The sequence below is a fragment of the Schistocerca nitens genome, chromosome 7 (genome assembly GCF_023898315.1).
Source record: "Schistocerca nitens isolate TAMUIC-IGC-003100 chromosome 7, iqSchNite1.1, whole genome shotgun sequence".
Taxonomy (NCBI): domain Eukaryota; kingdom Metazoa; phylum Arthropoda; class Insecta; order Orthoptera; family Acrididae; genus Schistocerca; species Schistocerca nitens.
The window spans coordinates 521,524,196-521,539,013 of record NC_064620.1 but is presented as its reverse complement, the minus strand read 5'-3'; the positions used below and the strand labels follow the sequence as shown (position 1 = coordinate 521,539,013).

The 14,818-nt window shown below is 43.9% G+C and overlaps 1 protein-coding gene across 1 annotated transcript in view; it reads right to left on the bottom strand.

Moving 5' to 3' along the window:
* Nucleotides 1–14,197, bottom strand: part of LOC126194953 (facilitated trehalose transporter Tret1-like) — a 77,264-nt gene extending 63,067 nt beyond the window's left edge. Inside the window, exon 1 of the mRNA XM_049933341.1 lies at nucleotides 14,086–14,197. Coding sequence (XP_049789298.1) covers nucleotides 14,086–14,174 — 89 coding nt within the window. The 5' untranslated portion in view covers nucleotides 14,175–14,197. The remainder of the gene's footprint in view (nucleotides 1–14,085) is intronic.
* Nucleotides 14,198–14,818: the final 621 nt, after the last annotated feature.

The following is a 14,818-nucleotide window of genomic DNA, read 5'->3' as shown; positions in this document are numbered from 1 at the left end:
TGTAAGCCTAGTGACTGATGACCGCAGCAGTTTGGTCCCATAGGAACTCACCACCACCACAACCAGTACCATGCGCCAAACGCATGGAGGTAGCGCACTTACCACTGAACTGCAGCTCCAACAGTCCTTAGCACTTGAAAGCAGGACGTTAATTACCGACGAACAAAATTTGTAAAAAGGCTGACATTACACTTTGGTTCTTAGAAACTGAAGACAGTTATGTTAGTAATGGTTTCCCTTTTCAGTTGCTCCCGTAATCAGTTCCTCGCTCCTGAAACGAGATATGGCAAATACTCAAAGATTTTGTTAAACATAATCTCAGTGAATTACGATTAATGAATTACGAACTGTGTCCTGCAACGACCTCCCATTCCGTTTCCTGTCCCGCAAGAGTCGGTGGGTGAAGTAAGTAGCTCAGCTTCTTTTGGAACCCACAGTTATTCATTTCCCATCTTCTTGATTGTAGGGTAGAAAGAACTCTGAGACTTGGTGAAACTAATCTTTTTAGAGAAAGAGAACCCTGATGGCAAATCCTGTTTGGGGATTGTATTACTTGCCAGCTCCTCGCCAATAGCCAGCTAGTATATCTGGTAATATGACTGGGTTTCCGGCTGGTTTTCGTGGAATTTTGATTTCTAGTTTGTACACAGCATCTGGAATAAACACCATAAGACAGTACAGTAAGCTGTGCTTACCGAAACAAAGAGGAGAGGTATTGTTGTGAATATTTGCAGGACTTCGCCCATTGTTTTAGTGGAGTAGTCAAAAACAGAAGGACGAGTTGAGGACTGACCATCATTCTAGGTTAACGATGGTTTAAATATTTTATCTTGAGAAAAGCAGTTAAGGAAAGATTAATAATGCTCAGCAGTTAAGGAAAGATTAATAATGCTCAGTGTAATTGATAGATCTATGAATATGAATACGGGAGTCTTCGCTCCTACCGACGGTGCACCCGTGAAAGTAAAAATGATTTTGAACATTAGCTGATAGAGCCTATAAAAGCCGTTCAAAGTGACCATGAATTGCTACTGGCAGGAGATTTTAACAGAAGAGTAGGGAAAGAGCGCAACAGTAAAGCTATTGACATCTACATCTACATCTACATCTGCATAGATGTTCCGAAATCGACGTACGGCGCGTGGCAGAGGATATCCTGTACCACTCCCAGTCATTTTCTTTCCTGCTCAGTCGCAAGTGGAGGAGGGAAAAACAGCTGTCTGTATGCTCCGTATGAGCCCTAATTTCTCGTGTTTTATCTTCGTGGTCGTTACACCCAATCTATGTAAGTGGAAGGAGCATCGTTCTGCAGTCAGCTTCAAATCTACATCTACATCCATACTCCGCAAACCACCTGAAGATGTGAGGCGGAGGGTACCTTGAGTACCTCTATCGGTTCTCCCTTCTGTTCCATCTCGTATTGTTCGTGGAAAGAAAGATTGTCGGTATGCCTCTGTGTGGGCTCTAATCTCTCTGATTTTATCCTCATGGTCTCTTCGCGAGATATACGTAGGAGGGAGCAATATACTGCTTGACTCCTCGGTGAAGGTATGTTCCCGAAACTTCAACAAAAGCCCGTACCGAGCTACTGGGCGTCTCTCCTGCAGAGTCTTCCACTGGAGTTTATCTATCATCCTCGTAACTCTTTCGCGATTACTAAATGATCCTGTAACGCAGCGCGCTGCTCTCCGCTGGATCTTCTCTATCTCTTCTATCAACCCTACGAGGTACGGATCCCACACTGGTGAGCAATATTCAAGCAGTGGGCGAACAAGTGTACTGTAACCTACTTCCTTTGTTTTCGGATTGCATTTCCTTAGGATCTTCGAACGAATCTGTCTGGCATCTGCTTAACCGACGATCAACTTTATATGATCATTCCATTTTAAATCACTCCTAGTGCCTACTCCCAGATAATTGATGGAATTAACTGCTTCCAGTTGCTGACCTGCTATATTGTAGCTAAATCATAAACGATCTTTCTTTCTATGTATTCGCAGCACATTACACTTGTCTACATTGAGATTCAATTGCCATTCCCTGCACCATGGGTCAATTCGTTGCAGATTCTCCTGCATTTCAGTACAATTTTCCATTGTTACAACCTCTAGACATACCACAGCACCACCTGCAAAAAGCCTCAGTGAACTTCCGATGTCATCCACAAGGTCATTTATGTATATTGTGAATAGCAACGGTCCTACGACACTCCCCTGCGGCACACCTGAAATCACTCTTACTTCGTAAAACTTCTCTCCATTGAGAATGACATGCTGCGTTCTGTTATCTAGGAACTGTTCAATCCAATCACACAAGAGGTCTGATAGTCCATATACTCTTACTTTGATCATTAAACGACTGTGGGGAACTGTATCAAACGCCTTGAAGTCAAGAAGCACGGCATCTACCTGGGAACCCGTGTGTATGGCCCTGTGAGTCTCGTGGACGAATAGCGCGAGCTGGGTTTCACACCATCGACTTTATCGAGACCCATGCTGATTCCTAAAAATTTGATTTGTAGTCTCCAGAAAAGTCATTACATTCGAACATAATACGTATCCCAAAATTCTACAACTGATCGACGTCTATAGTTTTGCACATCTGCCGGTTGTCTGAATTTTCTGGACACTGTTTCTCGAACATCTGCTTCACGCCAGTGACTCCCATTTGTGTTCCCCGAAGCATCTCCGAAACACGTCTTGCTCCAACCTACAAGTAAAACCTGTAAACCGAAGCCGACCATTCGCCTTCCCTAACACAGTCCTCACATCCTCGCTGCATTTCATATCCCTTTGCAGTGTTACGCCCAGAATTTTAAACAACGTGACTGTGTCAAGCGGGACACTACTAATGCTGCATCCGAATCTTACAGGCTTGTTTCTCCTACTTATCCATGCTAACTTCCATTTTTCCACATTTGGAACTAGCTGCCATTCATCACACCAACTGGTGTCCTCCGACAGTCACACAACTTCGAAATCTTACCGTACACCACAGGACGATCAGAAAACAACCGCAGTTTTCTGCCCACTCTATCCTCCAAATCATTTGTGTATACAGGGTGTTACAAAAAGGTACGGCTAAACATTCCTCACACACAAAGAAAGAAAATATGTTATGACGACATGTGTCCGGAAACGCTTACTTTCCATGTTAGAGCTCATTTTATTACTTCTCTTCAAATCCGGGACTGATGACCATAGATGTTAAGTCCCATAGTGCTCAGAGCCAGCCATCTTCAAATCACATTAATCATGGAAAAAATGGCTCTGAGCACTACGGGACTCAACATCTTAGGTCATCAGTCCCCTAGACTTAGAACTACTTAAACCTAACTGACCTAAGGACATCACACACATCCATGCCCGAGGCAGGATTCGAACCTGCGACCATAGCGGTCGCGCTGTTCCAGACTGAAGCGCTTAGAACCGCTCGGCCGGCTTAATCATGGAATGGAAACACACAGCAATAGAACGTACCAGCGTGACTTCAAACACTTTGTTACAGGAAATGTTCAAAATGTCCTCCGTTAGCGAGGATACATGCATCAACCCTGCGTCGCATTGAATCCCTGATGCGCTGATGCAGCCCTGGAGAATGGCGTATTGTATCACAGCCGTCGACAGTACGAGCACGATGAGTCTCTACATTTGGTACCGGGGTTACGTAGACAAGAGCTTTCAAATGCCCCCATAAATGAAAGTCAAGAGGGTTGAGGTCAGGAGAGCGTGGAGGCCATGGAATTCGTCCGCCTCTACCAATCCATCGGTCACCGAATCTGTTGTTGAGAAGCGTACGAACACTTCGACTGAAATTTACAGGAGCTCCATCGTGCATGAACCACATGTTGTGTCGTACTTGTAAAGGCACATGTTATAGCAGCACAGGTAGAGTATCCCGTATGAAATCATGGCGGTGAATCGAGGAAGTACAGTACATACTGACAAAACTATAACGAGCTCTAACATGGAAATTAAGCGTTTCCGGACACATGTCCACATAACATCTTTTTTTTATTTGTGTATGAGGAATGTTTCCTGAAAGTTTGGCCGTACCTTTTTGTAACACCCTGTATAGAGAACAACAGACGTCCTATCTCACTTACCTGGAGCAGTCCTGACTATACGCTTGTCTCTGATGAACACTCGCTGCCGAGGACAAAATACTGGATTCTGTATCTTAAGAAGCTGAGGATGATTTTAGGAATGAGAATGTGAAAAGTTTGGTGGATTTATTAGAGCGATATGATTTACGAATGTTAGTAAGGATATACATAAATTCTAATAGTGTAACCATACGAGAGGGCTGAAATCAGTTACGAATTATCTAATCTTTAGGCAAAAGGCCAATATAAAAATAGAGGATGTCAGAGTTAAAAGAGGACCATATTGTGGAAGTGACCATCATCTGGTGGAATATAAAATATATTTCTCCTGTACTTCCAGAAGCTGTGGCGAACAGAATGCGACGCAACTTTCTGACCAGCCCGAAGTAGGACAGTACTAAGTACTTATACCAACAGCGCCTGTCAAAAAAACTGGAGAGTGCAGAGAGAACAATAGAAGAGGAATATGGGCATATAAAAAAGGATATAGATGAAGCGGCAAAAGAAGCGTTTGGAGAATATAAGAAGAGGAAAAATAAGTTTAGTGGGATCTAGGATTAGCTGAGATGATTGAAAAAAAAAAAAAAAGAATGCTGAATGTGAATGGCAGTCAAAGTATAGGACCCTGTATACAGAACTATAAATAGACGTGTTAAAAAGGACGTGTTACATATAAAAGTTCATCAACCTGTGAGGCTCTGTGACATGATTAAGATGAGATGATGGAGATACTAAGGAAGTTGTTTGAAAGTATACTAAATGGATAAGATATTCTATTGGAATGGATAACATATTACATAACACCGGTGCATAGGAAAAAGCCACGGATTGACCCAAGTATTTATAGAGGATTGACAGTTATCCGTTTTGTTGAAAGACTGTATTCGCAGTTACTTAAATATATGATGGGGAAGAAACAAGGCAAAAGCGGCTAGAAGCAGAAGCGAGATTGGTCGGTAATGAACAACAACTTTAGAATGAAATTGTTGTTGTTGTGGTCTTCAGGTCAGAGACTGGTTTGATGCAGTTCTCCATGCTAGTCTATCCTGTGCAAGCTTCTTCATCTTCCAGTACCTACTGCAACCTACATTTTTCTCAATCTGTTTAGTCTATTCATCTCTTGGTCTCCCTCTACGATATTTACGCTGCACGCTGCCCTCCAATACTAAATTGGTGATCCCTTGATGCCCCCGAATATGTCCTACCAAGCGATCCCTTCTTCTGGTCAAGTTGCGCCACAAACTCCTCTTCTCCCCAATTCTATTCAAAACTTCCTCATTAGTTATGTGATCTAGCCATCTAATTTTCAGCATTCTTTTGCAGCACCCCATTTCGAAAGCTTCTATTCTCTTCTTGTCTAAACTATTTATCGTCCATGTTTCACTTCCATACATGGCTACACTCCATACAAATACTTTCAGAAAGGACTTCGTGACACTTAAATCTATACTCGATGCCAACAAATTTCTCTTCTTCAGAAACGCTTGCCTTGCTATTGCCAGTCTACATTTTATATCCTCTCTACTTCGACCATCATCAGTCACTTTGCTCCCCAAATAGGAAAACTCATTTACTACTTTAAGCGTCTGATTTCCTAATCTAATTCCCTCATCATCATCCGATTTAATTCGACTACATTCCATTATCATCGTTTTGCTTTTGTTGATGTTCATCTTATATCCTCCTTTCAAGACACTGTCCATTCCGTTCAACTGCTCTTGCATGTCCTTTGCTGTCTCTGACAGAATTACAATATCATCGGCGAACCTCAAATTTTTTATTTCTTCTCCATGGATTTTAATACCTACTCCGAATTTTTCTTTTGTTTCCTTTACTGCTTGCTCAATATACAGATTGAATAACATCGGGGAGAGGCTACAACCCTGTCTCACTCCCTTCCCAATCACTGCTTCCCTTTCATGCCCCTCGACTCTTATAACTGCCATCTGGTTTCTGTACAAATTGTAAATAGTCTTTCACTCCCTGTATTTTATCCCTGCCCCCTTTAGAATTTGAAAGAGAGTATTCCAGTCAACGTTGTCAAAAACTTTCTCTAAGTCTACAAATGTTAGAAACGTAGGTTTGTCTTTCTTTAATCTATTTTCTAAGATAAGTCGTAGGGTCAGTATTGCCTCACGTGTTCCAGTGTTTCTACGGAATCCAAACTGACCTTCCCCGTGGTCGTCTTCTACCAGTTTTTCCATTCGTCTGTGAAGAATTCGTGTTAGTATTTTGCAGCCGTGACTTATTAAACTGATAGTTCGGTAATTTTCACACCTGTCAACAATTGCTTTCTTTGGGATTGGAATTACTATATTCCTCTTGGAGTCTGAGGGTATTTCGCCTGTCTCATAGATCTTGCCCACCAGATGGTAGAGTTTTGTCAAGGCTATCAGTAGTTCTAATGGAATGTTGTCTACTCCCGGGGCTTTGTTTCGACTTAGGTCTTTCAGTGCTCTGTCAAACTTTTCACCCAGTATCATATCTCCCATTTCATCTTCATCTACATCCTCTTCCATTTCCATAATATTGTCCTCAAGTACATCGCCCTTGTATAGACCCTCTGTGTACTTATTCCACTTTTCTGCTTTCCCTTCTTTGCTTAGAAATGGGTTTCCTTCTGAGCTCTTGATGCAAGTGGTTCTCTCTTCTCCAAAGGTCTCTTTAAATTTACTGTAGGCAGCATCTATCTTACCCCTAGTGATATACGCCTCTACATCCTTACATTTGTCCTCTAGCCATCCCTGCTTAGCCATTTTGCACTCCCTGAATGAATGAAATTAATAAGTGAATGAATGAAATTAATGTGTGAAAAACGCACAGAAGTTGGTCTGGAGACCAGTGACGTAGAAGAAAGCATATGACAATGCACCCACCAACAAACTGTGGGAAAAGTTGAAAGAAGTATAGCTGGAGCTATTCTATTGGTAAGACGACCGCTCGCGATATGCGGGAAATCCGGGATCGCGTCACGATCCGGAAGAAATTTTGATTGTCGTCGTTCCACTATACAGCTGATGGTCGTCCATATTTGCAGCTGGGAATACATTTCATGTATGTGATCAGTATGTCGCTAACGCCCCTGCCATTATTGCCAGTAGATCCAGCAGCTTCTTTATCGAAGCAGTCCTTCTTTTGGTCGCAACAGCCTGAGCGGACCCCGTTCCAGACCTCCTTTTCACAAAAATCCGAGGAGATATCGATAATAAAACGCAGGTCCTTCTGCACAGAAGGCGACTGCGCTAACCATTCGGCTACAGAGGCGGCGTAGAACAGAAAATATGTACATGCAAAAAGCTTCAGAAATATTTAGAAGCCTACACGCTGGCCGTTTACATGTTTATCCTCTAAAAAGTACTGATTATTTTTCATTGAAGAACTATTCTTTTTATAGGCGTTGGTATCGTGAACCTACGGAAATTTTGGAAATTTATGGTAAGTTCTATGGGAACGAACTGCTGAGGTCATCGGTCCCTAGGCTTACCTACTACTTAATCTAAGTTACGCTAAGGATAACACACACACCCATAGCCAAGGGAGGACTCGAATCTCTGACAGGGGGAAGCGCGCGAACCGCCGCAATGCGCCCTAGACCACACGGCTACTCCGTGCGGCGTGAACCTATGAAATATACCTACGAAAAATACTTCTGCTATCTGTCAGACGTTTTATTTTCCTGGGTAGATTGCCAAAGAGTTTTGCAGCTACGTATTTCAACCCTTTCTGCTCCAAAGCGGGAATCGTTAAAGAGTAATGAAGATAATGATCTTTGTACGAGGGTGAGTCAAATGAAAACCTTAAATTTGTAATAACAAATCGAAATTTCGCGCCGTTATCCTGTAAGTGGGTAAGCGTGCTACAAACAGCGAGCAAAATCACCTGTAGGTGGCAACACAGTGCAGATGCACACATAACGTCGCAATATCTTTATAAAGATGTCCGTCCCACTTGCGACTTGCACCAAGGAAGAACAGCGCTCTGTTATTCGGTTTTTGCGTAGTGAAGGTGTGAAAACTAAAGAAATTAATCGACGAATGAAGGTTCAGTACAGTGATGCATGTTTGTCACAGCAGCAAGCCTACGAATGGAGTAGGAAGTTGGCAAATGGTGTGATTTCAGTGGAAGATGCTCCTCGCCCAGGTCAGGCACAACGAATTGTGGCTCGACAGAACATTGCAGCAGTTGAAGCCATAGTGAAGGAAAACCGCCGAGTGACACTGAATGACATTGCAGCATGTTTACAGATTGGTCATGGGCCATCACACCACAATGTGCATGATGTGCTCCAGTTTCACAAAGTGTCTGCAAGATGGGTGCCACGGCAGCTGACTCCTGAAATGAAAGAACGACGTGTTGATGCTTGTGAAGAACTTCCTCGGCGCTTTGAACGAGGAGGTGATGGCTTCCTTGCAAGAATCTTTACTGGGGACGAAACCTGGGCTCACTTCCACCAACCGGAAACGAAGAGAGCGAGCAAGGAATGGCGCCATTCCTCATCACCAAAACCAAAGAAATTTCTAACAGAACCATCCGCAGGGAAGGTTATGCTGACTCTCTTTTGGGACCACTAGATGGACCACTGTCACCAGAGTGCATCGTACACAGATCTCCTAAAATATCATCTGTGGCCTGCAATCAAATCAAAACGATGGGGATTGCTGTCAGCAAGTGTCCTTTTGCAACATGACAATGCAAGGCCCCTCACTGCCCGTACAACAGTTCCAACAATCACAGACCTGCATTTTGAGTGTCTTCCTCATCCACCATAATCACCAGACCTTGTCCCAAGTGATTCCCATATGTCTGGACCACTCAAAGACGCAATGGGAGGAAAGAAGTTCCATTGTGATGAAGAGGTACGCCACGCGGTGCATGAGTAGTTGCGCGGACTACCAAAAGACTTTTTTTGTAAAGGAATTTATGCACTTTGTCAGCGCTGGAGCACTTGCATTGAGCGTGGGGGAGATTATGTCGAAAAGTGATCCAGCTTCGTACCACTACTGCACAATAAATAGTATTAAAAAAAATACTAAATTTTTCATTGACACACCCTCGTTGTAATATTGTTGTGCATATCCCTGTTATTCCCAAAAAGATGGAATGTTCATAGAAAACTTCGTAAATGCATAAATGTCTTGTGAGGCCATAGTTAATGTTCCCAGCTGGTTAGAGATCTCTGAAAGATGTACACGTCGGACCCCTTCACATAATTCTAATTTTTTTTTATACAATGATTTTTTTTGCGGTATCCCAGAATTTTATCTTGTGTGGCGTCTAACAATGAAAATATTCAAAATATCCCCAAAGCTGCAATTCTATTCCTGTGGCAGAAGCAAAAGAGTCTAGGCGTAGCAGCTCTGCTAAGCACACTTTTTTAAGTTTAAGTTTTCATGAATACGAACACAAAAGAAATTAGAACTTTCTACCCTGTCTATTGCGTCTTATTATGAGAGGCTAGTAAGAGGCGGCATGTTTGCAACACCCACATAACTGGATGAACTGTGATTTTTATAGTTAAAGTCGAGGAAGAGGAGAAGTGGGTTTGAGATGTACTTTTACAGAAGGATGCTGGAAATAGACAGGCGTCAGTTAAGTTCTGGGATGGTAACAAAATGCGGACAAAAAACCGCGATGAATATTTCAGTTTCAAAATTTTGTATATGGCTGGAGCAGCTAACCGTAGAATGAAATCTTCTTGTAGAAACAGTGAACAGCCAATTAGTTGTAAAACGGAAGGTTTATTAATACCCCTTTACCATAGTTTAAACGTATAAAAGAATGTCTTATACAGACGGAAATATTGACAGCTACATTACATCTAGTGGCAGACACACCTTAAAATATAGTCGAAAGACGCGTCATGTTAAGCATGTCTTAATTATTAAGGAGATGAAATTTTATAATTGACTGATGCCTTTCAGCTGTATTGCAACGTAGCTCGGCAACCACAGTTGTTAATATTTCTTTCTGAAGAAGACATTTTTATAAACGTCGGAACAATGGTGAAAGAGTTTTAATAAACCATCCATTTTGCAACTGAATAGCTGTTTACTATTTCTACAATAAGATTATTTCCGTGTTGAACTTAAAGAGTGTACGTGATGATGAATTAAACCAACGAACAGTAGCTTTTAGTTTCGTAGAAACTAGTATAGGCATGCGTATTCAAATACAGAGATACGTGAACAGGCTAAATACTGCGCTGTGGTCGGCAACGCCTATATAAGATAACAAGTGTCTGGCGCAGTTGGTAGATCGGTTACTGCTGCTGCAATGGCGGGTTATCAAGATATAATTGAGTTTGAAAGTTGTGTTACGGTCGGCGGACGAGCAATGGGACACAGCATCTCCGAGGTAGCGATGAAGTGGGGTTTTCCCGTACGACCATTTCACGAGTGTACTGTGAACATCAGGAATCCGGTGAAACATGAAATCTTCGACATCGCTGCTGCTGGAAAAAGATCCTGCAAGAACGAGACCAACGACAGTTAAAGTGAATCGTTGAACCCTTCCACAATATGATTCAGATTTCAATGCTGGGCCATCAACAAGTGTCAGCGTGCGAACCATTCAACGATACATCATCGATATGGGCTTTCGGAGCCGAAGGCCGACTCTTGCACCCTTGATGACTGCACGACACAAAGCACTACTCCACGCCTGGCCCCTTCAACACCGACACTGGACTGTTGATGACTGGAAACATGTTGCGTGGTCGGACGGGTCTCATTTCAAATTATATCGAGCGGATGGACGTGTACGGGTATGGAGACAACCTCATGAATCCACAGACCCTGCGTCAGGGGACTGCTCAAGCTGGTGGAGGCTCTGTAATAGTGTGGGGCGTGTGCAGTTGGAGTGATATGGGATCCCTGATACGTCTAGATCGTCTCTGACAGGTGACACGTACGTAAGCACCGCCGGCCGCGGTGGCCGTGCGGTTCTAGGCGCTGCAGTTCGGAACCGCGGGACTGCTACGGTCGCAGGTTCGAATCCTGCCTCGGGCATGGATGTGTGTGCTGTCCTTAGGTTAGTTATGTTTAAGTAGTTCTAAGTTCGAGGGGACTGATGACCTAAGATGTTAAGTTACATAGTGTTCAGAGCCATATGTAAGCACCCTCTCTCATCATCTGCATCCATTCATGTCCATTGTGCATTCTAACGAACTTTGGTAATTCAAGCTCGACAATGCGACACCGCACACGTCCAGAATTGCAACAGAGTGGTTCCAGGAGTACAATTCCGCTGGCCACCAAACTCCCCAGACATGAACATTATTGGGCATGTCTCGGATGCCTTGTAACAGAGACGTCCACCTTCTCGTATTCTTACGGATTTATGGACAGCGCTGCTGTATTCATGTTGTCAGTTCCCTACAGCACTACTTCAGACTTTAGTCGAGACCATGCCACGTCTTGTTGCGGCACTTCTGCGTGCTTGCGGGGCCCCTACACGATATCAGGCAGGTGTACCAGTTTATTTGGCCCTTCACTGTATTTGGAAGGCACGGTGCAGGCTCTTACAGTGAAACATCCCCTTAGAAAAACTTATAAATTACTGTACTGATAAACCTCTTACGTTATTTGATTTTCAAACAGCTGTGCAAAACTGAACGTACTCAGACATTTCTATCTTTACTTATTCTGATCATCAATAAACTGACACACAATATTTTTAGCGCAAGGCAATCTGACTTTCAATAATCCCTACAAAAACATGGCCCTGACTAACAATAGCCTACACATTACATGAATCACTTACCTCACAAAAATCATCGTTACTCGAACTACTGCAATACAGCGAGCGCCACTACTGCCAGCTAAATAAAAGATTCTAACTACTGAAGGCACTAACTACTGATAGGCATAGTTAGCAAATGGAAGATTTTGATAGAGAACAAAAGATGTATTTACCTTAACAGTGTTCAAAAGGTCATTATTCATTACATGATTTGTGACATCCAGTTTGGCAAGATTCCTTGTCCTGACGGACACACGTTCAGATCGTCCGCTCATATTAACATCTCAAAACTCTGGTTTCTCTCTCCCCACATCCACCACTGCTGGTTGCTCACCTCCAACTGCACAACGCTACGCGCTGTTAACAGCCAACTGCCCAACACTACAATAGCAAATATTCCAACAATGCCAACCAGCCACAGATTGCACACAGCACAGTCAGTGATTTTCATATAGAGCGCTACGTGTCGTTACCAACATAAAAACCTAAACAGCCTACTTACAACAGTTCTGCGACGGAAAACTCTCTCGTGGCCAAAAGAGAGGACGCCTATCGCCTTCTCGCTAGGAAATGTACTGGCCTTGGGCAGAGACTCATGTGACCTGCCTCTGTCTGCTCTTTCTCAGATTAAAGCGGCCTCCTTATGCAAATGAAGAGGACCTCCAAAGAACCGGCGGGAAAGGAATTAGCAGAAAACAGTGACTAGAGGAAGTGACGTACTAATTGTAGCCGTAGAGGAGAAATGTTGTACGGAAAGACAGAGGTTGGAACATACCCAACAAATACTAGGTGCATTCAAGTTCTAAGGCCTCCGATTTTTTTTCTAGTTAACTACTCACCCGAAATCGATGAAACTGGCGTTACTTCTCGACGTAATTGCCCTGCAGACGTACACATTTTTCACAAAGCTGACGCCCTGATTCCATGGCAGCGGCGAAGGCTTCTTTAGGAGTCTGTTTCGACCACTGGAAAATCGCTGAGGCAATAGCAGCACGGCTGGTGAATGTGCGGCCACGGAGAGTGTCTTTCATTGTTGGAAAAAGCCAAAAGTCACTAGGAGCCAGGTCAGGTGAGTAGGGAGCATGAGGAATCACTTCAAAGTTGTTATCACGAAGAAACTGTTGCGTAACGTTAGCTCGATGTGCGGGTGCGTTGTCTTGGTGAAACAGCACACGCGCAGCCCTTCCCGGACGTTTTTGTTGCAGTGCAGGAAGGAATTTGTTCTTCAAAACATTTTCGTAGGATGCACCTGTTACCGTAGTGCCCTTTGGAACGCAGTGGGTAAGGATTACGCCCTCGCTGTCCCAGAACATGGACACCATCATTTTTTCAGCACTGGCGGTTACCCGAAATTTTTTTGGTGGCGGTGAATCTGTGTGCTTCCATTGAGCTGACTGGCGCTTTGTTTCTTGATTGAAAAATGGCATCCACGTCTCATCCATTGTCACAACCGACGAAAAGAAAGTCCCATTCATGCGGTCGTTGCGCGTCAACATTGCTTGGCAACATGCCACACGGGCAGCCATGTGGTCGTACGTCAGCATTCGTGGCACCCACCTGGATGACACTTTTCGCATTTTCAGGTCGTCATGCAGGATTGTGTGCACAGAACCCACTGAAATGCCAACTCTGGAGGCGATCTTTTCAACAGTAATTCGGCGATCCCCCAAAGCAATTCTCTCCACTTTCTCGATCATGTCGTCAGACCGGCTTGTGCGAGCCCGAGGTTGTTTCGGTTTGTTGTCACACAATGTTCTGCCTTCATTAAACTGTCGCACCCGCGAACGCACTTTCGACACATCCATAACTCCATCACCACATGTCTCCTTCAACTGTCGATGAATTTCAATTAGTTTCACATCACGCAAATTCAGAAAACGAATGATTGCACGCTGTTCAAGTAAGGCAACCGTCGCCATTTTAAGTATTTAAAACAGTTCTCATTCTCGCCGCTGGCGGTAAAATTCCATCTGCCGTACGGTGCTGCCATCTCTGGGACGTATTGACAATGAACGCGGCCTCATTTTAAAACAATGCGCATGTTTCTATCTCTTTCCAGTCCGGAGAAAAAAAATCGGAGGCCTTAGAACTTGAATGCACCTCGTAATACAGGACGTTGTGTGCAAATGAGGAGGTGAAGAAAGACTCTGGCACAGGAGAAGAAGTCACGGTGGGCTGCGTTAAATCAAGGGGAAAAAAATTAAGCAGGTTTCCATAATTCTCAAGACTATCACTCTTACCTTGCGATATAGAGAGCTTCGATGGAAGTCGAGAACATCTGGATGATCAGACTGGCGAGCAGCGGTGTTGCTGTGGCGTAGCCGAGCATTTTGCGGCCCACGTGAGCGCTGGCAGCCGCAACCAGGGGAATGAACACGATGGTGCAGAGTAGCAGCAGAGAGGCCACCCAGGAGGCCTCATCCACAGTTATCGGCCGAGTTCGGAGTCCGCTGTCTGCAGACATCAGCTGTGGCAGCGCCATCGCCGGCCACACCGTGGCCGAGCCCATGGCGAATATGTTCAGGTTCACTGCGCAAGCACATAGAGAAAATTCGGTACAATCTTCAGTGAAATTAAAAGCAAAGACGTCAACATTAAGAGTATAAGAGGAACTCTGATGTTAAATACGATGAGAGAGAGGGTAGTTGGTAAGAGTACACTGAAAACCTCTAAGAGGGTGAGGAAAGGTCTAGTGCCGTAAATAAATTGGAAGTGTCTGGAAGCCAAAGCGAAATGACTGCAGGGAAGGTATGAAGAAATCGGAAAATAAATGGTCGTCGAAAGGACTGATTCAGCGTATAAATAAGCCAAAGCATCCCTTGCTGAAGAAAGCAAGAGTGGAACGGGAGTTCCGATGTTAAACGCAGACGAGGAAGCGGATTGATGGAAAAGTATGCTGAAGACCTCTACGAGGACGACGACTAGCCTGGTGTGACAGATGAATTGGAGTCGTTACGGATGACACTGGAGATC